At 38.8% G+C, this 15,980-nt stretch overlaps 2 protein-coding genes across 2 annotated transcripts; both read right to left on the reverse strand.

Moving 5' to 3' along the window:
• On the reverse strand, positions 1,622–8,683 carry LOC109209097. Its single transcript, XM_019372282.1, has 5 exons — positions 8,607–8,683; positions 3,492–3,617; positions 2,787–2,851; positions 2,318–2,423; positions 1,622–1,991 (listed from the first exon to the last, which is right to left on the reverse strand). Exons 2-5 carry the CDS (start codon positions 3,589–3,591, stop codon positions 1,894–1,896), a joined length of 369 nt encoding a protein of 122 aa, XP_019227827.1. The 5' UTR covers positions 3,592–3,617; positions 8,607–8,683; the 3' UTR covers positions 1,622–1,893.
• LOC109209088 lies at positions 8,676–15,566 on the reverse strand. Its single transcript, XM_019372272.1, has 9 exons — positions 15,341–15,566; positions 13,922–14,576; positions 11,932–12,116; positions 11,561–11,641; positions 11,446–11,487; positions 11,286–11,330; positions 10,745–10,831; positions 8,974–9,100; positions 8,676–8,872 (listed from the first exon to the last, which is right to left on the reverse strand). Exons 1-9 carry the CDS (start codon positions 15,356–15,358, stop codon positions 8,685–8,687), a joined length of 1,428 nt encoding a protein of 475 aa, XP_019227817.1. The 5' UTR covers positions 15,359–15,566; the 3' UTR covers positions 8,676–8,684.

The raw sequence follows: 15,980 nt of genomic DNA on the forward strand, positions 1-15,980 counted from the left end.
TTGAAATTGTTACCGGACAGCAACCGCTACTCCCACACACTGTGAATGCACCAAACATGGCTAAATCTCCTCGAGCTGCCAGCTTCTCAAAAGAGTGGAAGCGGAATTTGGAGATAGTGCAGAGCTAACTTGTCAAAGCCCAAAAGCGGATGAAGAGGCATGCTGATCAGAATCGTCGCTTTGTTGAATATCAAGTAGGAGACAAAGTGATGGTCAAAATTCCAAAGCGGTACTTATTTGCAGGGGTCCATGACCCTCGCCTATTGCAAAAATACATTGGACCCTTGTCCATTGAAAAGCGTATTGGGAAGGTTGCATACCGGGTGGATACCCCAGCTTGGTGGAAAATTCATCCTGTCTTCCATGTCAGTCTCCTGAAACCTTTTCGGGAAGACACGGAGGATCCTTCAAGGAGCCAGCTCACAATACCCAGTATTCGAGGTCCCAATTCAACCGGGAAAAGGCGTGTTGAAGCTATCCTTGATGACAGAGTGATTCATGCCTCAAGGAAAGATCACCAAGAGTTTTTGGTGAAATGGCAGGGCTGTGATGCAGAAGAGAATACTTGGGAGAGGGGAACAAACCTCAAAGCCTACAAGAGCCTCATTGAAGATTATTTTGCAAGTAAGGCGCCGAGGACGTCGCCAACTCAGGTGGGGGAGAATGTCATGGGCGGCTTTCCAGCCATGCCCCATGACCCCTTGGGCGGCCCCGTGGCGTCCTAGCAAACCTCCCAATGCCTAGCGCCACGGACGGCCCCGTGGTCCTGGCCGCGCCAAGTGACAAGCGCGCAGGTGCCTCTGTCGCCCCACCGATATCCCTCGCGAGCGCCAAGCCGCAGGCAGAAGCCAACAGCGCCGCGCGCGCAGACAACGTCGCGCGCGCAGACCGTGATGCCAAAGGCACTGCTGCTGACAACGGACCTGCTGCTGCCTTATAGAAAACTAAGTCATTTTCATTGTAAATATAGAGTAGTTTTATTTCATGTACTTCCATTATGTTTCTCTAGCTTAGTCAAGTCTAGTCTTGTAACTTTGGATTATTTTTTTTAAGTACTATTAGGGGGGATCAAGCAATCAAAACTTTCTAGCAAGCAAGCAATTCTCTGTACTGGTGTCTCTCCCCCTCGACACCGCGTTGCTTTTCTGTAATAGCTTTCATTAATGCAATCAAGCTTTCTTTCATTCTGAATTCTCATTTCTGTTCTCTCAATTGCTCTTGACATTGGTTTTCCCGTACGGCACTGACAATCTCGTCTAGCGTACGGAGGGGACCTCAGTTGGCGGACAGCAACTGCACTGACATCGGTTGCCTAGCCTTACGTCGCCCTTCCAAGGAATCTCAGGAAGGCGCCGCGTAACAGTAAGTATGCAATTTTTGCCCAAGTGAAAATGAAAAGCCCTGGTGATATCCTTTCACCTGTTTCTGCAATCATAGTAACAATTTCCTTTGAATAGATTGAGAAGTAGGTGGTTGATAACCAAGATTATATAGAATTGTCTTGCAATAAAACATGTAGTACCCGAAGAAACTCTATGCTGGTAGAGCATTATATACTTGCATTTACAAGAAAGAAAAGATAATCACCACTTATAGTGACAATAACATCACCAGCAGTAACTTCCACAAGAAGAAATTAGAACCCCTTTCGACATATTTGGTGCGAGCACTAAAAAAATGAAATGATTATCGCCATATATGTGGCAGTATTATCACAATACATACAGACTATGTTTGGAAGAGAAACAAACATCCTGTAGTAACTAGTAGATATAGAGGTTCTTTGGAGCTACTAAAGTAACACACATGTATACTCTTGACCCTTATTGGAACATGAGATATATGCATATTCTTAACACAACAACAAATGTGGAATGGCCTGTAAATTTTATATTATTTTGCCATCTCGTTGAATTCTTCCAGAAGTTTCTCAATCGTCTTCCTTGATACAATTTTTTCAATCTCGAACACCCTCATCTCAGTAGCTAGACCTGTAAAATTACATCAAGAGATCACACCCAGCATATGGGAAAGGGTATGTCTAGACACTCAAATGGTAGTTCATGAAATTGCATCTAGGGTCAGTAAGGGAAAGAAGAAAAAAGAAAAAGAGCAGAAGAAAAAGACAGTAATGGGTATATATAAGAGCCAGCTAATTATTTTTCTTTTCCTCTTAAAAAATCCCTACTTCCATGTAATAAACGACTTTCATTTCTATGCATTCTTGATACCCAAAAAAGCTGGTGAAATATGGTTTCAAGACAAAGATCTTCTTGAGACGGATAAAGTTATATATGAAGAAATATAGCTTACTGACCTGATTGACGCAAAGCTTTGAGTGGAAGCACATTTGCGTAGGAGTAGATAAACTGGAGCAGGCTTTTCATAAGCTCAGTAGATTCAGCTGAGACTAGAATCTCCCTCTAAAATTGAAAGCCAGTAATATGGTCAGAGTGCTTGAATATCAGCAAAATGGTATATCCCATATCACATACATCCAGTTCATAGAAGTACACACAACACAGAGCCATCCTTCTGTTCGCATAAACAAATTGGAAATTTTCTTTTATGAATGAGACAAAAGGAAAACTTCACCCAAAAAGCCGCTAAAAATAAGTCGCAATGAGAATTTAGAAATAAAGATTTATATTGTTCCAAGATACAAATTTAATAATAAGCCACCATGCAACAATATAACACAAAAGTAGAATAATCTGTCAGACACAACATCGAGCAACTTGATCCATCAAAATTAGAGCAAGCATTCAAAGAGGAGGCCACTAAACCTTGAAGCTCTTCTCTGCATCATAATACCCTGAAACAATCAAGAGGATGCGAAGTTTCTCTAGTTCTGCATATCGAAAAGAAAATGATTGTCAAGCCAAGGTGTCGTATCTCCCTGCTGTCAAAGTTATATTTGCCAAAGCATATTCACGATGAGTGAAAGTATAATGTCATTAGGCAGAACAGAAGGTAAAAAGGTTTTAACTCTCTACCAGACCAGAACCTCGTCCCCTCATCCTAGCACACAACAGTAAAAGAATTCTTGCAGCATGATATATATATATATATATATATATATATATATATATATATATATATATATATATATATATATATTTTCCTTGATGAGGATGGATCGATAAGATGAGGGAGAGATTGAAAAAAGTTCTACCACTGCCATAGTAACTGCAGATAAGGACCAAAAGGGTTGTCATATTTGAGACTACATGAACTTGATTAAAGAATGGCACTGAGAGAAAGAGAGGGGAAAAAAAGGAGGGGGGGGAGTTTAAGCAATTTATCTAACAAAGAATACTGGCCAGCTAGCTAGAGGATTTTCTCTCAGTGGTCAATAAGATTAGCCAGATTGAGTGGATCATATGAAAAAGAGCTACAGTTGGAGATATGATCACAATTTTCTTGTGATTAGTCACTGATTGAAATATTTATGCTTCCAAATTGGAAAAGGAGCAGTATCAATTACTTACGCTGGAAACTTCTTATGTTTTCTGCTGAAGTAGAGTGATGTGATAAGAGCTCCCCTATAGGTATTCCGACTGAACTCATTCCAATATTTGAAGTCCCCATTCTTGATCCTGTACCATAAGGTTTCCCTGCTCCAATCACTGAAGGTCAGTCACATTAATAATACACTACAAACGTTGCATGAGGCATATCATGTCCATGACCTCAAAATGTGTGAAATGAGCCCACTAAGAATGTAAACTCCAAGGAAGTTTCTCAAATATCCAAGCTATGTGTAAATTCTAACTATAATATGGTTTCATCAATTTACTCGACAGAAGCCTGTAGACCATCTTATAGTTCCTTCCTAAGAGTTATTGCTAGCCAAATACTTGTCAAGAAAAAAGAAAAACAGAATCTGGCTTAGATAAAATTACTGTGTGGCTAGCCAGAGGTTTGAGAATCTAATTACACATTCTAGGAACACTCATAAAAGATGAAGTGATACTTGTGAGTATGGAAAATCTAGTAATCCATATTTGTAGCTAGGTGTACTTTAATTTGATAGAATAGTTATGTAAATAGTAGTAAATAACCCTAATCCCATATGTATTAGGAGTAGAACATGTATTTTACATATATATATATATATATATATATATATATATATATATATATATATATATATATATATATATATATAGGGCTCATTGTATCATAGTTAACATATGTGAATAATATTATATTTTTCTCCCATGCAGTCTCACATGGTGTCAGAGCAATCGTGAGATATTTATCGTTGCTGCATAAACTCCGGCGACTCCGGAAGAAAGAACTCAGTCACCGTGCGATTTTCCGGTGACCTAAGTGACTATTTACGTCAAAGTCACTAATTATCAGTGTTGTGCGAAATCCAACACCACCACAAGGTTCCCAAGAGAGGAGGCGACCACACCCCAGAAAGATTCACCTGAAAAAGACCAACCACGCGCCCCCACGCGCCGGCGCGTGAGGGCTGTTCCGGCCAGAAATTGGAAACGTTTCTTTTGGACAGTGTCATCTCCTTGCAATTCCAGCCTACCCATTCCAATTTAAACCAAATTCCGACCACTTTTATATTTTTCCGGCGCGTGCGTGCTTCTCCGGCCATTTTTTGGCCAAGCTTCTTGAGACAGCCTAGACGCACATAAATTCCGAGTCCATTGTACTATTTCCGACAGATTCCGACAACTTTGGAATTTTTCGGTGAGCTACAATGATTTTTCCGGCGTGAACAGTGATTCCCAGAAAATTTCTGCTTTTTCCGGCACAATATTATAATGGCATTCGTATCAGAAGCCTTTAACTCACAATCCGTTGGATCCAATGCATTGAATCCAATCTAGATGGTTTCTTTACCGGATTATATTGAGTTCCTTCAGTACAAAGCACGTAAACAGACATTTTCAGGATTAGCCTCTGTTGTTCCAACAAATAGTAGCATGACTTGTGTCTTCCCAATCTTCAACTTCTGAGTCTTGGGTCATTGATTCAGGTGCATCTGATCATATTTCTGTAACAAATCTTCTTTTCACTAGTATTTCATATTCTCAATCTCTTCCAGCAGTCACAATGGCTAATGGGTCTCAAACCATGGCAACTGCAATAGGTCAAGCAAGCCCGCTTCCTTCCTTACCTTTAGATTCAGTCCTTTATGTTCCCAATAGTCCTTTTAATCTCATAGCCGTTAGTCGCTTAGCCAGATCACTTAAATTCGTTGTTTTATTTCTTGATGACCTTGTTTTTATACAGGAACGCAGTATGGGGCGGATCATTGGTACCGGACGTGAATCAGATGGACTTTATTACCTTATCCTTGCAAATCACATGGACTCGCATCTGTCTTCTTCAATAACCTATCTTGTTTCCGATTCACCAGATTTATTACATAAACGGTTGGGACATCCCGGTTTGTTAAAACTTCAGAAAATGGTACCTGGTTTATCTCACTTGTCCACTCTAGAGTGTGAGCCATGTCAGCTCGGTAAGCATACCCGCTCCCATTTTCCTCGGCGTCTTGATAATAGAGCAGAGTCACCTTTTACTTTAGTTCATTCAGATGTTCGGGGTCCTAGTTGGGTCAGTTCTACCTTGGGATTCCGCTATTTTGTCAGTTTCATTGATGATTATTCAAGGTGCACTTGGATATTTTTGATGAAAAATCGGTCTGAGTTGTTTTCTATTTTCTCGACCTTCCACGCTGAAATTCAAAATCAATTTGGGGTTTCTATCCGCACATTTCGTAGTGATAATGCCCTAGAGTATTTGTCTTCCACATTTCAACAGTTTATGAACTCTCATGGGATCATTCATCAAACATCTTGTCCGTACACATCTCAACAAAATGGGGTAGCTGAAAGAAAGAATAGACATCTTATTGAAACTGCTCGTACCCTACTCATACAATCTCATGCTCTGTTGCGTTTTTGGGGGGATGCTGTTCTTACATCTTCCTATCTTATTAATTGTATGTCATCTTCAGCTGTCCAAAATCAAGTTCCATTCTCTGTCCTGTTTCCCCACTTACCTTTGTTCTCTCTTCCACCCCGTGTCTTTGGAATCACGTGTTTTGTTCATAACGTTACTCCAGGAAAAGATAAGTTAGCTCCTCGTGCTCTTAAGTGTGTATTTCTGGGTTACTCGAGAAAGCAAAAGGGGTATCGATGCTATTCTCCTGACCTCCATTGGTATCTTATGTCTGCTGATGTTACCTTCTTTGAAACCCAATCATACTTCACAGATCCAGGTAATCACTTAGATATTTCTGAGGTGCTACCAGTTTCATCTTTTGAAGATTCAGTCACTACCTCGCATTCATTTCCTCTACAACTCCAGCTCCACCACCTACTGCTCCAGTTGCAGCTCCACCACCTACTGCTCCAGTTGCAGCTCTACCACCTACTGCTCCAGTTGCAGCTCCACCACCTATAGCTCCAGTTCTACCACCTAGTCCAGTTCAACCTTCTGCAGCTCCACCACTCTTGACTTATCATCATCGTCCACGTACAGCATTAGGCCCAGGTGATTCACGTCCTGCATCACATTCTGCACCTACTGCGGACTTGTCTCCTCTTAGTCAACCAATTGCACTCCGCAAAGGTGTACGATCCACTCTTAATCCTAGTCCCCATTATGTCGGTTTAAGTTATCATCGTCTGTCATCACCTTATTATGCTTTTATATCATCTTTGTCCACTGTTTCTATCTCAAAGTCTACAGGTGAGGCACTATCTCATCCAGGATGGCGACAAGCTATGATTGAGGAGATGTCTGCTTTACATGCGAGTGGCACTTGGGAGCTTGTTCCTCTTCCTTCAGGTAAGTCTACTGTTGGTTGTCGTTGGGTTTATGCAGTCAAAGTCGGCCCGGATGGCCAGGTTGATCGTCTTAAGGCTCGTCTTGTTGCAAAAGGATACACTCAGATTTTTGGGCTTGATTATAGTGACACTTTCTCTCCCGTGGCTAAGATAGCATCAGTCCGCCTTTTTCTATCCATGGCTGTTGTTCGCCATTGGCCTCTCTATCAGCTGGAGATTAAGAATGCTTTTTTACACGGTGACCTTGAGGATGAAGTTTATATGGAGCAACCACCTGGGTTTGTTGCTTAGGGGGAGTCTCGTGGCCTTGTATGTCGCTTGTGCCGGTCATTTTATGGTCTAAAACAGTCTCCTCGAGCCTGGTTTGGTAAGTTCAGCACAGTTATCCAGGAGTTTGGCATGACTCGGAGTAAAGCTGATCACTCTGTATTTTATCGGCATTCTGCTTCTAGTCTCTGTTTTTATCTAGTGGTCTATGTTGATGATTGTTATTGCCGGCAATGACCAGGATTGTATTACTAAATTGAAGCAACATCTCTTTCAACACTTTCAGACTAAGGATCTAGGCAAACTAAAGTATTTTCTGGGTATTGAGGTCGCTCAGTCTAGCTCAGGTATTGTGATCTCACAACGGAAGTATGCCTTAGATATTCTTGAGGAGACAGGAATGACAGGTTGTAGACTTGTTGACACTCCGATGGATCCGAATTCTAAACTTCTGCCAGGACAGGGGGAGCCTCTTAGCGATCCTGCAAGATATAGGCGGTTGGTTGGTAAATTAAATTACCTTACAGTGACAAAACCTGACATTTCCTTTCCTGTGAGTGTTGTGAGTCAGTTTATGGATTCTCCGTGTGATAGTCATTGGGATGCAGTTATCCGCATTCTTCGGTATATAAAATCAGCTCCAGGCAAAGGTTTATTGTTTGAGGATCGAGGCCATGAGCAAATCGTTGGATACTCAGATGCTGATTGGGCAGGATCACCTTCTGATAGACGTTCTACGTCTGGATATTGCGTCTTAGTAGGAGGAAATTTGGTGTCTTGGAAGAGCAAGAAACAAAATGTGGTTGCTCGGTCTAGTGCAGAAGCAGAATATCGAGCAATGGCTATGGCGACATGCGAGCTAATTTGGATCAAACAGTTGCTCAAGGAGTTAAAATTTGGTGAGATTAGTCAGATGGGACTTGTTTGTGATAACCAAGCTGCTCTTCATATTGCGTCAAATCCAGTGTTCCATGAGAGAACTAAACACATTGAGATTGACTGTCACTTTGTCAGAGAAAAGATACTCTCGAGAGATATTGCTACAAAGTTTGTGAAGTCGAATGATCAGCTTGCAGATATTTTCACCAAGTCCCTCACTGGTCCTCGAATTAACTACATATGTAACAAGCTCGGTACATATGATTTATATGCACCAGCTAGAGGGGGAGTGTTAGAATAGTTATGTAAATAGTAGTAAATAACCCTAATCCCATATATAGGGCTCATTGTATCATAGTTAACATATGTGAATAATATCATATTTTTCTCCCGTGCATTCTCACATAATTAACTAATTTCATGGTTACATTTCAGCACCTGTTAGCCTTTGGTCTTTATAAAAGTTTGAACACCAATACGAATTATAGTTTAATATATCTGTGCTCGTATCCTACTACAGAAATGAATCATCTAGTTTAAAGATGCGTACTTGAACAAGGCATCTACGAAAGCTAATAAATCATGGATTTGAAATAGAAAGGTCTGTGATTAGGACAAAGATAAGCAGATGAGTACCCGATTTTGACCATCTTCTAATATCTTTCCGTAAAACTTCTCCTGCTCTGGGGTCAGCTTCATCCAATTTTGACAAATTTATATTATCTTTCTGTAAAACTTCTCCGGCTCTGGGCTCAGCTGCATCTGACTTTGACAACTTTTTAATATCTGTTTGCAAAACTTTTGCTCTGGGGTCAGCTGCATCCGGTTTTGACAATCTTTTAATATCTTTTTGTAAAACTTCTCCTGCTTTGGGTCAGTTGCATCATGCAATTTGTATCTAACTGAAAATGACAAAGTTGTAATTGGGAGCTGAGTCTGATCACTCTGGAACTAGAAACCTATAATAGTGAAGAATAACGGCTATCAAAGCTGCATAACCTACAAATTTCATAAAGACCGTTACATCCAAATCGACCTGCTCCATTTATCAACAAGGTGGTCATGTACTTATCCGTTGTTGTAGTCTGTGGGTTTGTCAAATTTCCAGTATCGACGAGTATACCTGCTAACTGCACAAGTAATCAGATTTATGAAGAGATTATACAGCATAAAGACAGAACCCTTGACACAATAAGGGCATTGGTTAAGATAGTTTAAGTCCTTATGCCATCCAGAGAAACCCAAAGTGTAGGCAAAGCAAACAGCTGGACCTATGCTATAGGTAGGGATAAGAAGAAGAGGATATCTTTCACAAATTGAATTGCCAAATATAGTGCCCGTATTCAATTTTCATGGCAGAGCTGACAAGTAAATTGTGTTGAACATTTAAAAAGATACATGAACATGTTTTAGTAGGAGCTTGTGTATTGTTCATTGTTATCAAAAGCTATGTTGCGCGGACTCTCTAAATATGTTGCCGTACCCGTGTCGGATCCTCCAAAAATGCACTACTTTTGGAGGATCCGACCGCACCCGCCGACATTTTTGAAGAGTCCGAGCAACATAGATCAAAAGAATCGATAGAAGTGGGGAAGGATTGTGCATCAACAAGGATTTGAATGCAGGGACCAATTTGAAAACTTTTACAGCCTCGGAAACTAAATGATTTAATAGAATTTTGCACTTTATGTTAATGCCTACCATAAGGTTTTCCAAGGTGGGAGGTGGGGGGTAGGAAACAGATGAGAATTTTATAAATCCCTCAGCAAATTGTATCTGGTCAGGTACACTAGAACCAGATAACAAAAGTACAAACTAATTCTCTTAAAAGTTGCTAGATACCTCAATTGAATACAATGTATTACAAATATTCACCAAGAACTGAGAATATTAGAAGTTTTTGGAAATTTGTTTCCAGGATTAAATGCAGATAAAGCTTTTTATAAAAAATCAAAAATCAAATGCATACAAAGTTCATCTCATACTAAAATGATTGATTCTAATATGATCCGTCTCAAAATAGTGTCTTTATTTCCACATTGGAGTTGCTATTACTCTTACAAATCTTTTCACCATTAAAAATACAATAGGACCCTCTTTCACACTTCCTAACAAAAAACAACATGAATATAAATGAAGGGTCCAGCTTCGTTACAGCTATGAACAATATAATTTATCGATACTAATCACAAGAACCAGGAAAAACCAGGGGCAGAGCCACCTTTACAGTTACGGGTTCAGCGGAACCCAATAGCTTAGGCTCAAACCCTGAGTTTGTATTAAAAATTCATTTGATATGTATAAATAATTTATCCAGAACCCAATAAGAAAAAAGGATTGTGGTTCAGAACCCATAAACTAAAAATCCAATCTCCACCTCTGGGCAAAACCTTCATTTGGAAAGGGTAAGCTTTTCATTTACCACTGGGATTTTGTTGCAGTTTAAAATTCTCATCATATTTTTCACCTTCATATCTTTGGAATTACTTGGTCCTAAGGCCGTCTCAAAATATTTGAATTCAACTGGGAGTCTAATTAATTTGCGATTCTTTCAGATTTCTATCATAATATATTGGTTGAAAACAGGTTCTGAGACTTCAGGCATCGGTACCAAATAACAGTATCTTTTTTCTGTTTTACAAGTCCAAACAACAGCGGTTCTGGTAGTTAGGGAGATGAAGAAAAGGAATGGTTTTAAAACATAATAGAGGACTTCAGTTTAGACAAATATAACTTGCATAGAGGTTTGAAAACCCAGATATTAGAGCTAGTACCAGAAGTCGACTGAACCCTTGACCCGCCAGTATCTCTGGTGCAGTGCATGCAAACTTGTCAGCAATAAGTGTGCAGCATGATGCCTCCTACAATAAATAAATAAGTACATAAAATACGTCAAGTAGAAGTAAGAACAATCATTTGGCTCCCGGCAGCAAGTTGATTGTGTAAATAAAATGACCCTTAGGCCTAACTCAACATCGAAAGCTAGCTCATGAGGTGAGGGTTGCCCAAGGCCTAACTTTCTCCAACATCTGCAAAATCTTGCAGTAATATTTCTCTAGTTGTTCTTAAATTTATTGGAGCACAAGCTACACTGGACTAAGTCAAACTTCCACCAAATAAAGCATTTGCATAAATATTTATGAAATCGAATTTAGTGCTGCTTAGCAAAACTAGTCTCCGTTAACCAGTTTAAGATCAAGAGCTGTTAAACGTATGAAAATAGTGTTTTTAGAACATAGAAGACAAATCAAGGAAAATAACATTTATTCGTATGTCGATTTTCCCCTATATTTCTTATGGAAATGAGGAAAATACCTTCCCAAGGGTGATAGAACCAACTGAAGAATAAGGTGTATTTTCCTGCTTAAACAGAAAAGGTCAGAGCATAGCCTCACTCTATTTAACAGACTTTACTACTTGACATAGTCAAAGTATAATGGAGAAACAGAAAAAAGAAAACCAAAATAAAAAGAACCTCTCTGCAATTGAAGATTTCAACCACTGCATCCTTTAATGCCTGTTCCAGTAAGCAGCAACTAATTATTCAACTGATTAATAGCAAATCAGCACACTTGAAACAAAGCACTTACCTCCTGATTAGCTGGAAGCTTGCATTGGTTGACTAAAACAAGTTTAAGACTCCCATATAAATCGTAGTAGGAAAGGTCAATCTGTTGAAAGTTTAATGAAGAGAACATAATTAAAACTTTTGAGACATAAAAATTATCAAGCTATCAATTGAATAAGAACCAAGTAGTATGTCCATATTTAGAGTATAGCAGAAAGTAGAGACTTTTTTTTGTTAGAATAAAAGACAAGATCTTCAAGCTTTCCAAGGAAAGCAGATCAGTAGTTTGGATGACATTCCTGGAAATTCATTTACTATGCGGACCTAAGTCTAGAGAATTTAGACTACAGTCTCATTTCCTTTCACTAACTTTGCATATAGAATGGAACATACCTCATCAATAAAAATCAAGGAAGATTTATCAAGAAAGCAAGAATCAAGTAGCCATCTGAGCTCAGCATGAGAATGAATGTCCGACCTCTTCATGTTGATGACGGGCACAGTGCATAACTGGTTGTCATTTAATGTTTCATTCAAGTAAAAAGCATACGTTATGGTTGAAGCAACAGATCCAACATCTGCATCCAGATGGCAAAAAAAAACATACGATTAAAGTCAACCAATGTAAGATGCAAGTTGTTACAAATGATCACCAGACACGTATTGAATGTTCAAGCTACTGATTGCTCTCTTAATAAGGACTTTTCCTTCTGTGCTGCAATCGATAAATTAAACGAAGCAAGGATTTCTCAATAATTGCCAAAGGACTATATAAGCTGACCACCTCTTTTTTGTCTGAGTATACAACCTATATACTTCTGGTCCTATAAGGTGGTATTCAATGAAAGAGGTAGCTTAAACTTGAAAAGGGGGCAGCCCGGTGCACAAAGCATCCCGTATTTACGCAGGGTACGGGGAAGGGCCGCACCCCAGGGGTGTGATATAGACAACCTACCCTAATGCAAGCATTATTGGCTGCTTCCACGGCTCGAACCCGTGACCTTGAACAATTTGCAAAATCTTTACACGTGGCAAAGGAGATGGTGCATTTCTCCTTAAACATAAACAACAAGAAATACTTATGCGATTACAATTTCTGAGCAATATATATACTAATAAAACAAATGGTAAAATCAGAAGTGATTTACTAGGATCTACGTTCTTTAGCTGTAGGCTTAGGACATTCGCAACTTTTTTCCAGAAGCTTCTACTCTATTGGATTATCCACTCATTTTATGTAGCTCATGTTTTCAATTGGAGACATCATGGCTCCATAATTGTATGGAAATTATCATTCATTATGATACTTTATCTACACAAGTAACCTTTGCTTTAGTATTTGTATAGTTTGGCCCTGTTTAAGTAGAATCAAACATCAAGAAATTTGTTCTAATAGAATTCATGCATCATCAGCAACATGAGGATCTTCAACCTCTCTCTGAGATTCTTAAACCAAGTCGGTAAGTGGAGAAAACAATCTTTAACTTTAAATAGAAGATATATCATGTCAGTAAATCTTCAAATTTTGCGGACTGATAGCAAGAAATGCTAGGATACTGCTCATGAGTCAAAACATAAATTGGACCATGTTGTACAAATCCAGTTCACGAGTAACTAGTTAACTATCCTTAAAAAAAATGTAGAATCATCTAAAGCTTAACACTTTCAGACTATTGTACACTGCTTGCTACTTAGCTTTTCAAATCAAATAACAACTGATTCTCCTTTGTTGATTTACTTTATTCATGAATACAACTCTTTATACACAAGTATTCTTAAAACTAGCATATTTCAATTGGGTGACCAACATTTATGGGGCTCTATCTAGTATCAAATATAAAACAAAATGAAGGAAAAAATTTCATGATTATCTGATGATTTACCATGCCATTTGTAGTTTCACTCTCTCCACCACAAGACAAGTTAAAGATGCTGCCATGAAGCCATATATCTATGGTCTACCATCCATTCTAGCCTTCTGTTGTTTACTTCACCTCATCTCCAGCACTCTTACCACTTTCCTGAGACCTTGAGCTTTATATTTTTTTCACTTTCAAACCACAGCTTAAATGTACTCTCAAAATTCTTAACTTTCAAATCAAACTTCAAAGGACATACTGGACATATCTATCATGAACACTCCTCTCGAGATGATCTTCTAAGCCCTAATGAGGACAGTTTTGGATATGAAATTAAGACCAATTTAACTCGGTGTATACTTTAGGAATATGTTGGATGCTGATAAACTGCGAACTTGAGAATCTTTTATTTATCCATGGACTATTTTGAGACATTGCAACATGCTAAACTTAAATGAAATAACAGGAGCTGGTTACTGAGGAGGCAATTCTAAGTTAGAGAATGAATGGTTCATGGAGCTTACCGCAGCAGTCTGGGCCAATCACTGCATGCAAGAATCTTGATGGAACTCCTGCACTAACATCATCTCTTCTTGCCTTCAGAAAAATATTCAGCCTGTGAATTCCTTGACATGATCCAACAACTTCCAGCTGCGGTGAATATCCGCAGTAGAACAACGCTGCCGATTGAGGAAGTGGAATGTCAGAGATAGATGTATTTCTCTTGGTCACGCTATAAGATCTTTCATAGGCAGGCAAAGGTAAGCCACTAGGAAAATAGTACACTCCATTTGCTTCAAGTGATCTTTGACTAGACTGCATGGTAGACTCATCTATATCATGCAAATCAAACTTCAAGCCAGACCGAGGACTTCCCAAAGGGGAGGAACTCATCGTGGAAGCTGCTGATGACCTCGCAGAGAATGACTGACCAAGAGGTCCACGAAAACTTTCTGAATCTGAATTAGTAAAATTTCTATCATAATAAGCATCATTTTCAGATAATTCCACATGAATCTTTTTCTGTCCTCGTTTACCAACATCCGAGGCCGACCTCGTTATGTCATTCTTTGTGGCTTTTCTAAGAATGTCTAGACCAATTCCTTTGCTGATGACTGCTGCCTCACCTCTTCGCATGCCATCGAAAAAAGGGTCATCTCTGGCACGTGTATATTTTTCCTGAAAGTAGACCAGAAAGATGTAATAAAAGTACTAATGCAGCTATAAGCATGCTTTTCGTCAGGTCCAGCAAGACCACAGATACACGCTTGATCAGGTATGTCGATTGGAGTTACACTGCAAAATCACACATTACAGGCCTTTTCTACATCACTGTTTGGATAACTGAATATGATAATACAAAAATCAACGGAGCACTAAACTCTATTTCATTTATATTAGAAGTAATTCCAGGAATTTTAAGAATTATGCCTTAATTTGACTATAACATATTGGGACAACGATGTGGTTTATGGAAAGAGCATCTAAAGCATGAGCACCAGCAATGTTCGGATCCTTAAAGATCGCAAGGTCAAAATTAATGATTTTCTAGACCAGACAAAGAGTGAACCATTAAAAAGAAGTTAATCCAAGTAAAAGCAGCAGTATTGCAATGAATCTCAAGATTTTGGAAGCCGTTGGTTAACAGTACAAAAAGTGGCAATCAGATGGTATAATTTATCAAGTTACTTTAGCTATGATCAAGCATTAAAATGAAGAGTCAAATAGATGAAGCTGAATTTTCCTTGCTATACCAATTAGTATAAAATTAATTCAAACTTTTCTTATTTGTCCCACTTACCTATCGCTAAGTACAAAACACATTAGCTATGATCAAGCAAGGAATGAAGAGTCAAGGAGATGAAGCTACAAGTACGTGAAAATGATCCAAATAATAATTGAACTTTGAGATAAAGAAGTAAATGGAAAGGAATATTTCTCACCTTTTGAAGTTGTGCCATTGGAGAACGGATGATGTGTTGAGAAAGTACTGCAGAAGTCTGTCAAATAGAAAATACATAATAGAGCGAAAGGAAATTGCCGATAGATTTGGACAAAGAGAATTGGACGGTAAATAGTACGAAATACAGAAAAGGATGCCAAAGTAGCGACATCGCAGTGTCTTCGTAGGTATTGTGGAGTCCGCCATTGCAGCTGTTTGTAACTTTGTATAAGCATACAAAACAGTAGAGCAAAGAAACATATTTTCAGCCTTTTGTAACTCCCTCCATAAAAAACTTTTGTTACTCGGTAACCCCTGAAGTTTGTGTTTGACACTTTACACCCTTATACAACCAATTATGATCATAATTACTGGGAAAAATGTAAAAAGTATTTAAAAAAAAGAAATTAGTGTTACGAAACTTAGCTCAAAGTAATAATATAAACCAAGAAGATAGACAACAATGTAGAGAGAAAGAGAGGAGAGAATCTATTTCTTCCATGTATTCAAGTGTGTACAATGTGATGCCCAAACCCTCTATTTATAGGATGATATAGGTAATACAAAGGGACTCCATAAACATGGTATTAACTATTGAGAACATGGGGGAAGATCATGGAGGTGTGGGAGTTACATCCATA

The sequence above is a fragment of the Nicotiana attenuata genome, chromosome 2, assembly GCF_001879085.1.
Source record: "Nicotiana attenuata strain UT chromosome 2, NIATTr2, whole genome shotgun sequence".
In the NCBI taxonomy this organism is placed as follows: domain Eukaryota; kingdom Viridiplantae; phylum Streptophyta; class Magnoliopsida; order Solanales; family Solanaceae; genus Nicotiana; species Nicotiana attenuata.

What these genes read in the sequence shown, in the direction of transcription:
- LOC109209097 (XM_019372282.1), bottom strand. Translation starts at nt 3,591, where the DNA reads ATGGGGACTTCAAATATTGGAATGAGTTCAGTCGGAATACCTATAGGG. An exon ending in ATGCAGAGAAGAGCTTCAAG is followed by an intron (nt 2,424 to 2,786) that starts GTTTAGTGGCCT and finishes TTTCAATTTTAG; the next exon opens with AGGGAGATTCTAGTCTCAGC. An exon ending in CAAAGCTTTGCGTCAATCAG is followed by an intron (nt 1,992 to 2,317) that starts GTCAGTAAGCTA and finishes GTAATTTTACAG; the next exon opens with GTCTAGCTACTGAGATGAGG.
- LOC109209088 (XM_019372272.1), bottom strand. An exon ending in AGCTTCCAGCTAATCAGGAG is followed by an intron (nt 11,488 to 11,560) that starts GTAAGTGCTTTG and finishes TTACTGGAACAG; the next exon opens with GCATTAAAGGATGCAGTGGT. An exon ending in TAACGGTCTTTATGAAATTT is followed by an intron (nt 8,873 to 8,973) that starts GTAGGTTATGCA and finishes TGTCATTTTCAG; the next exon opens with TTAGATACAAATTGCATGAT.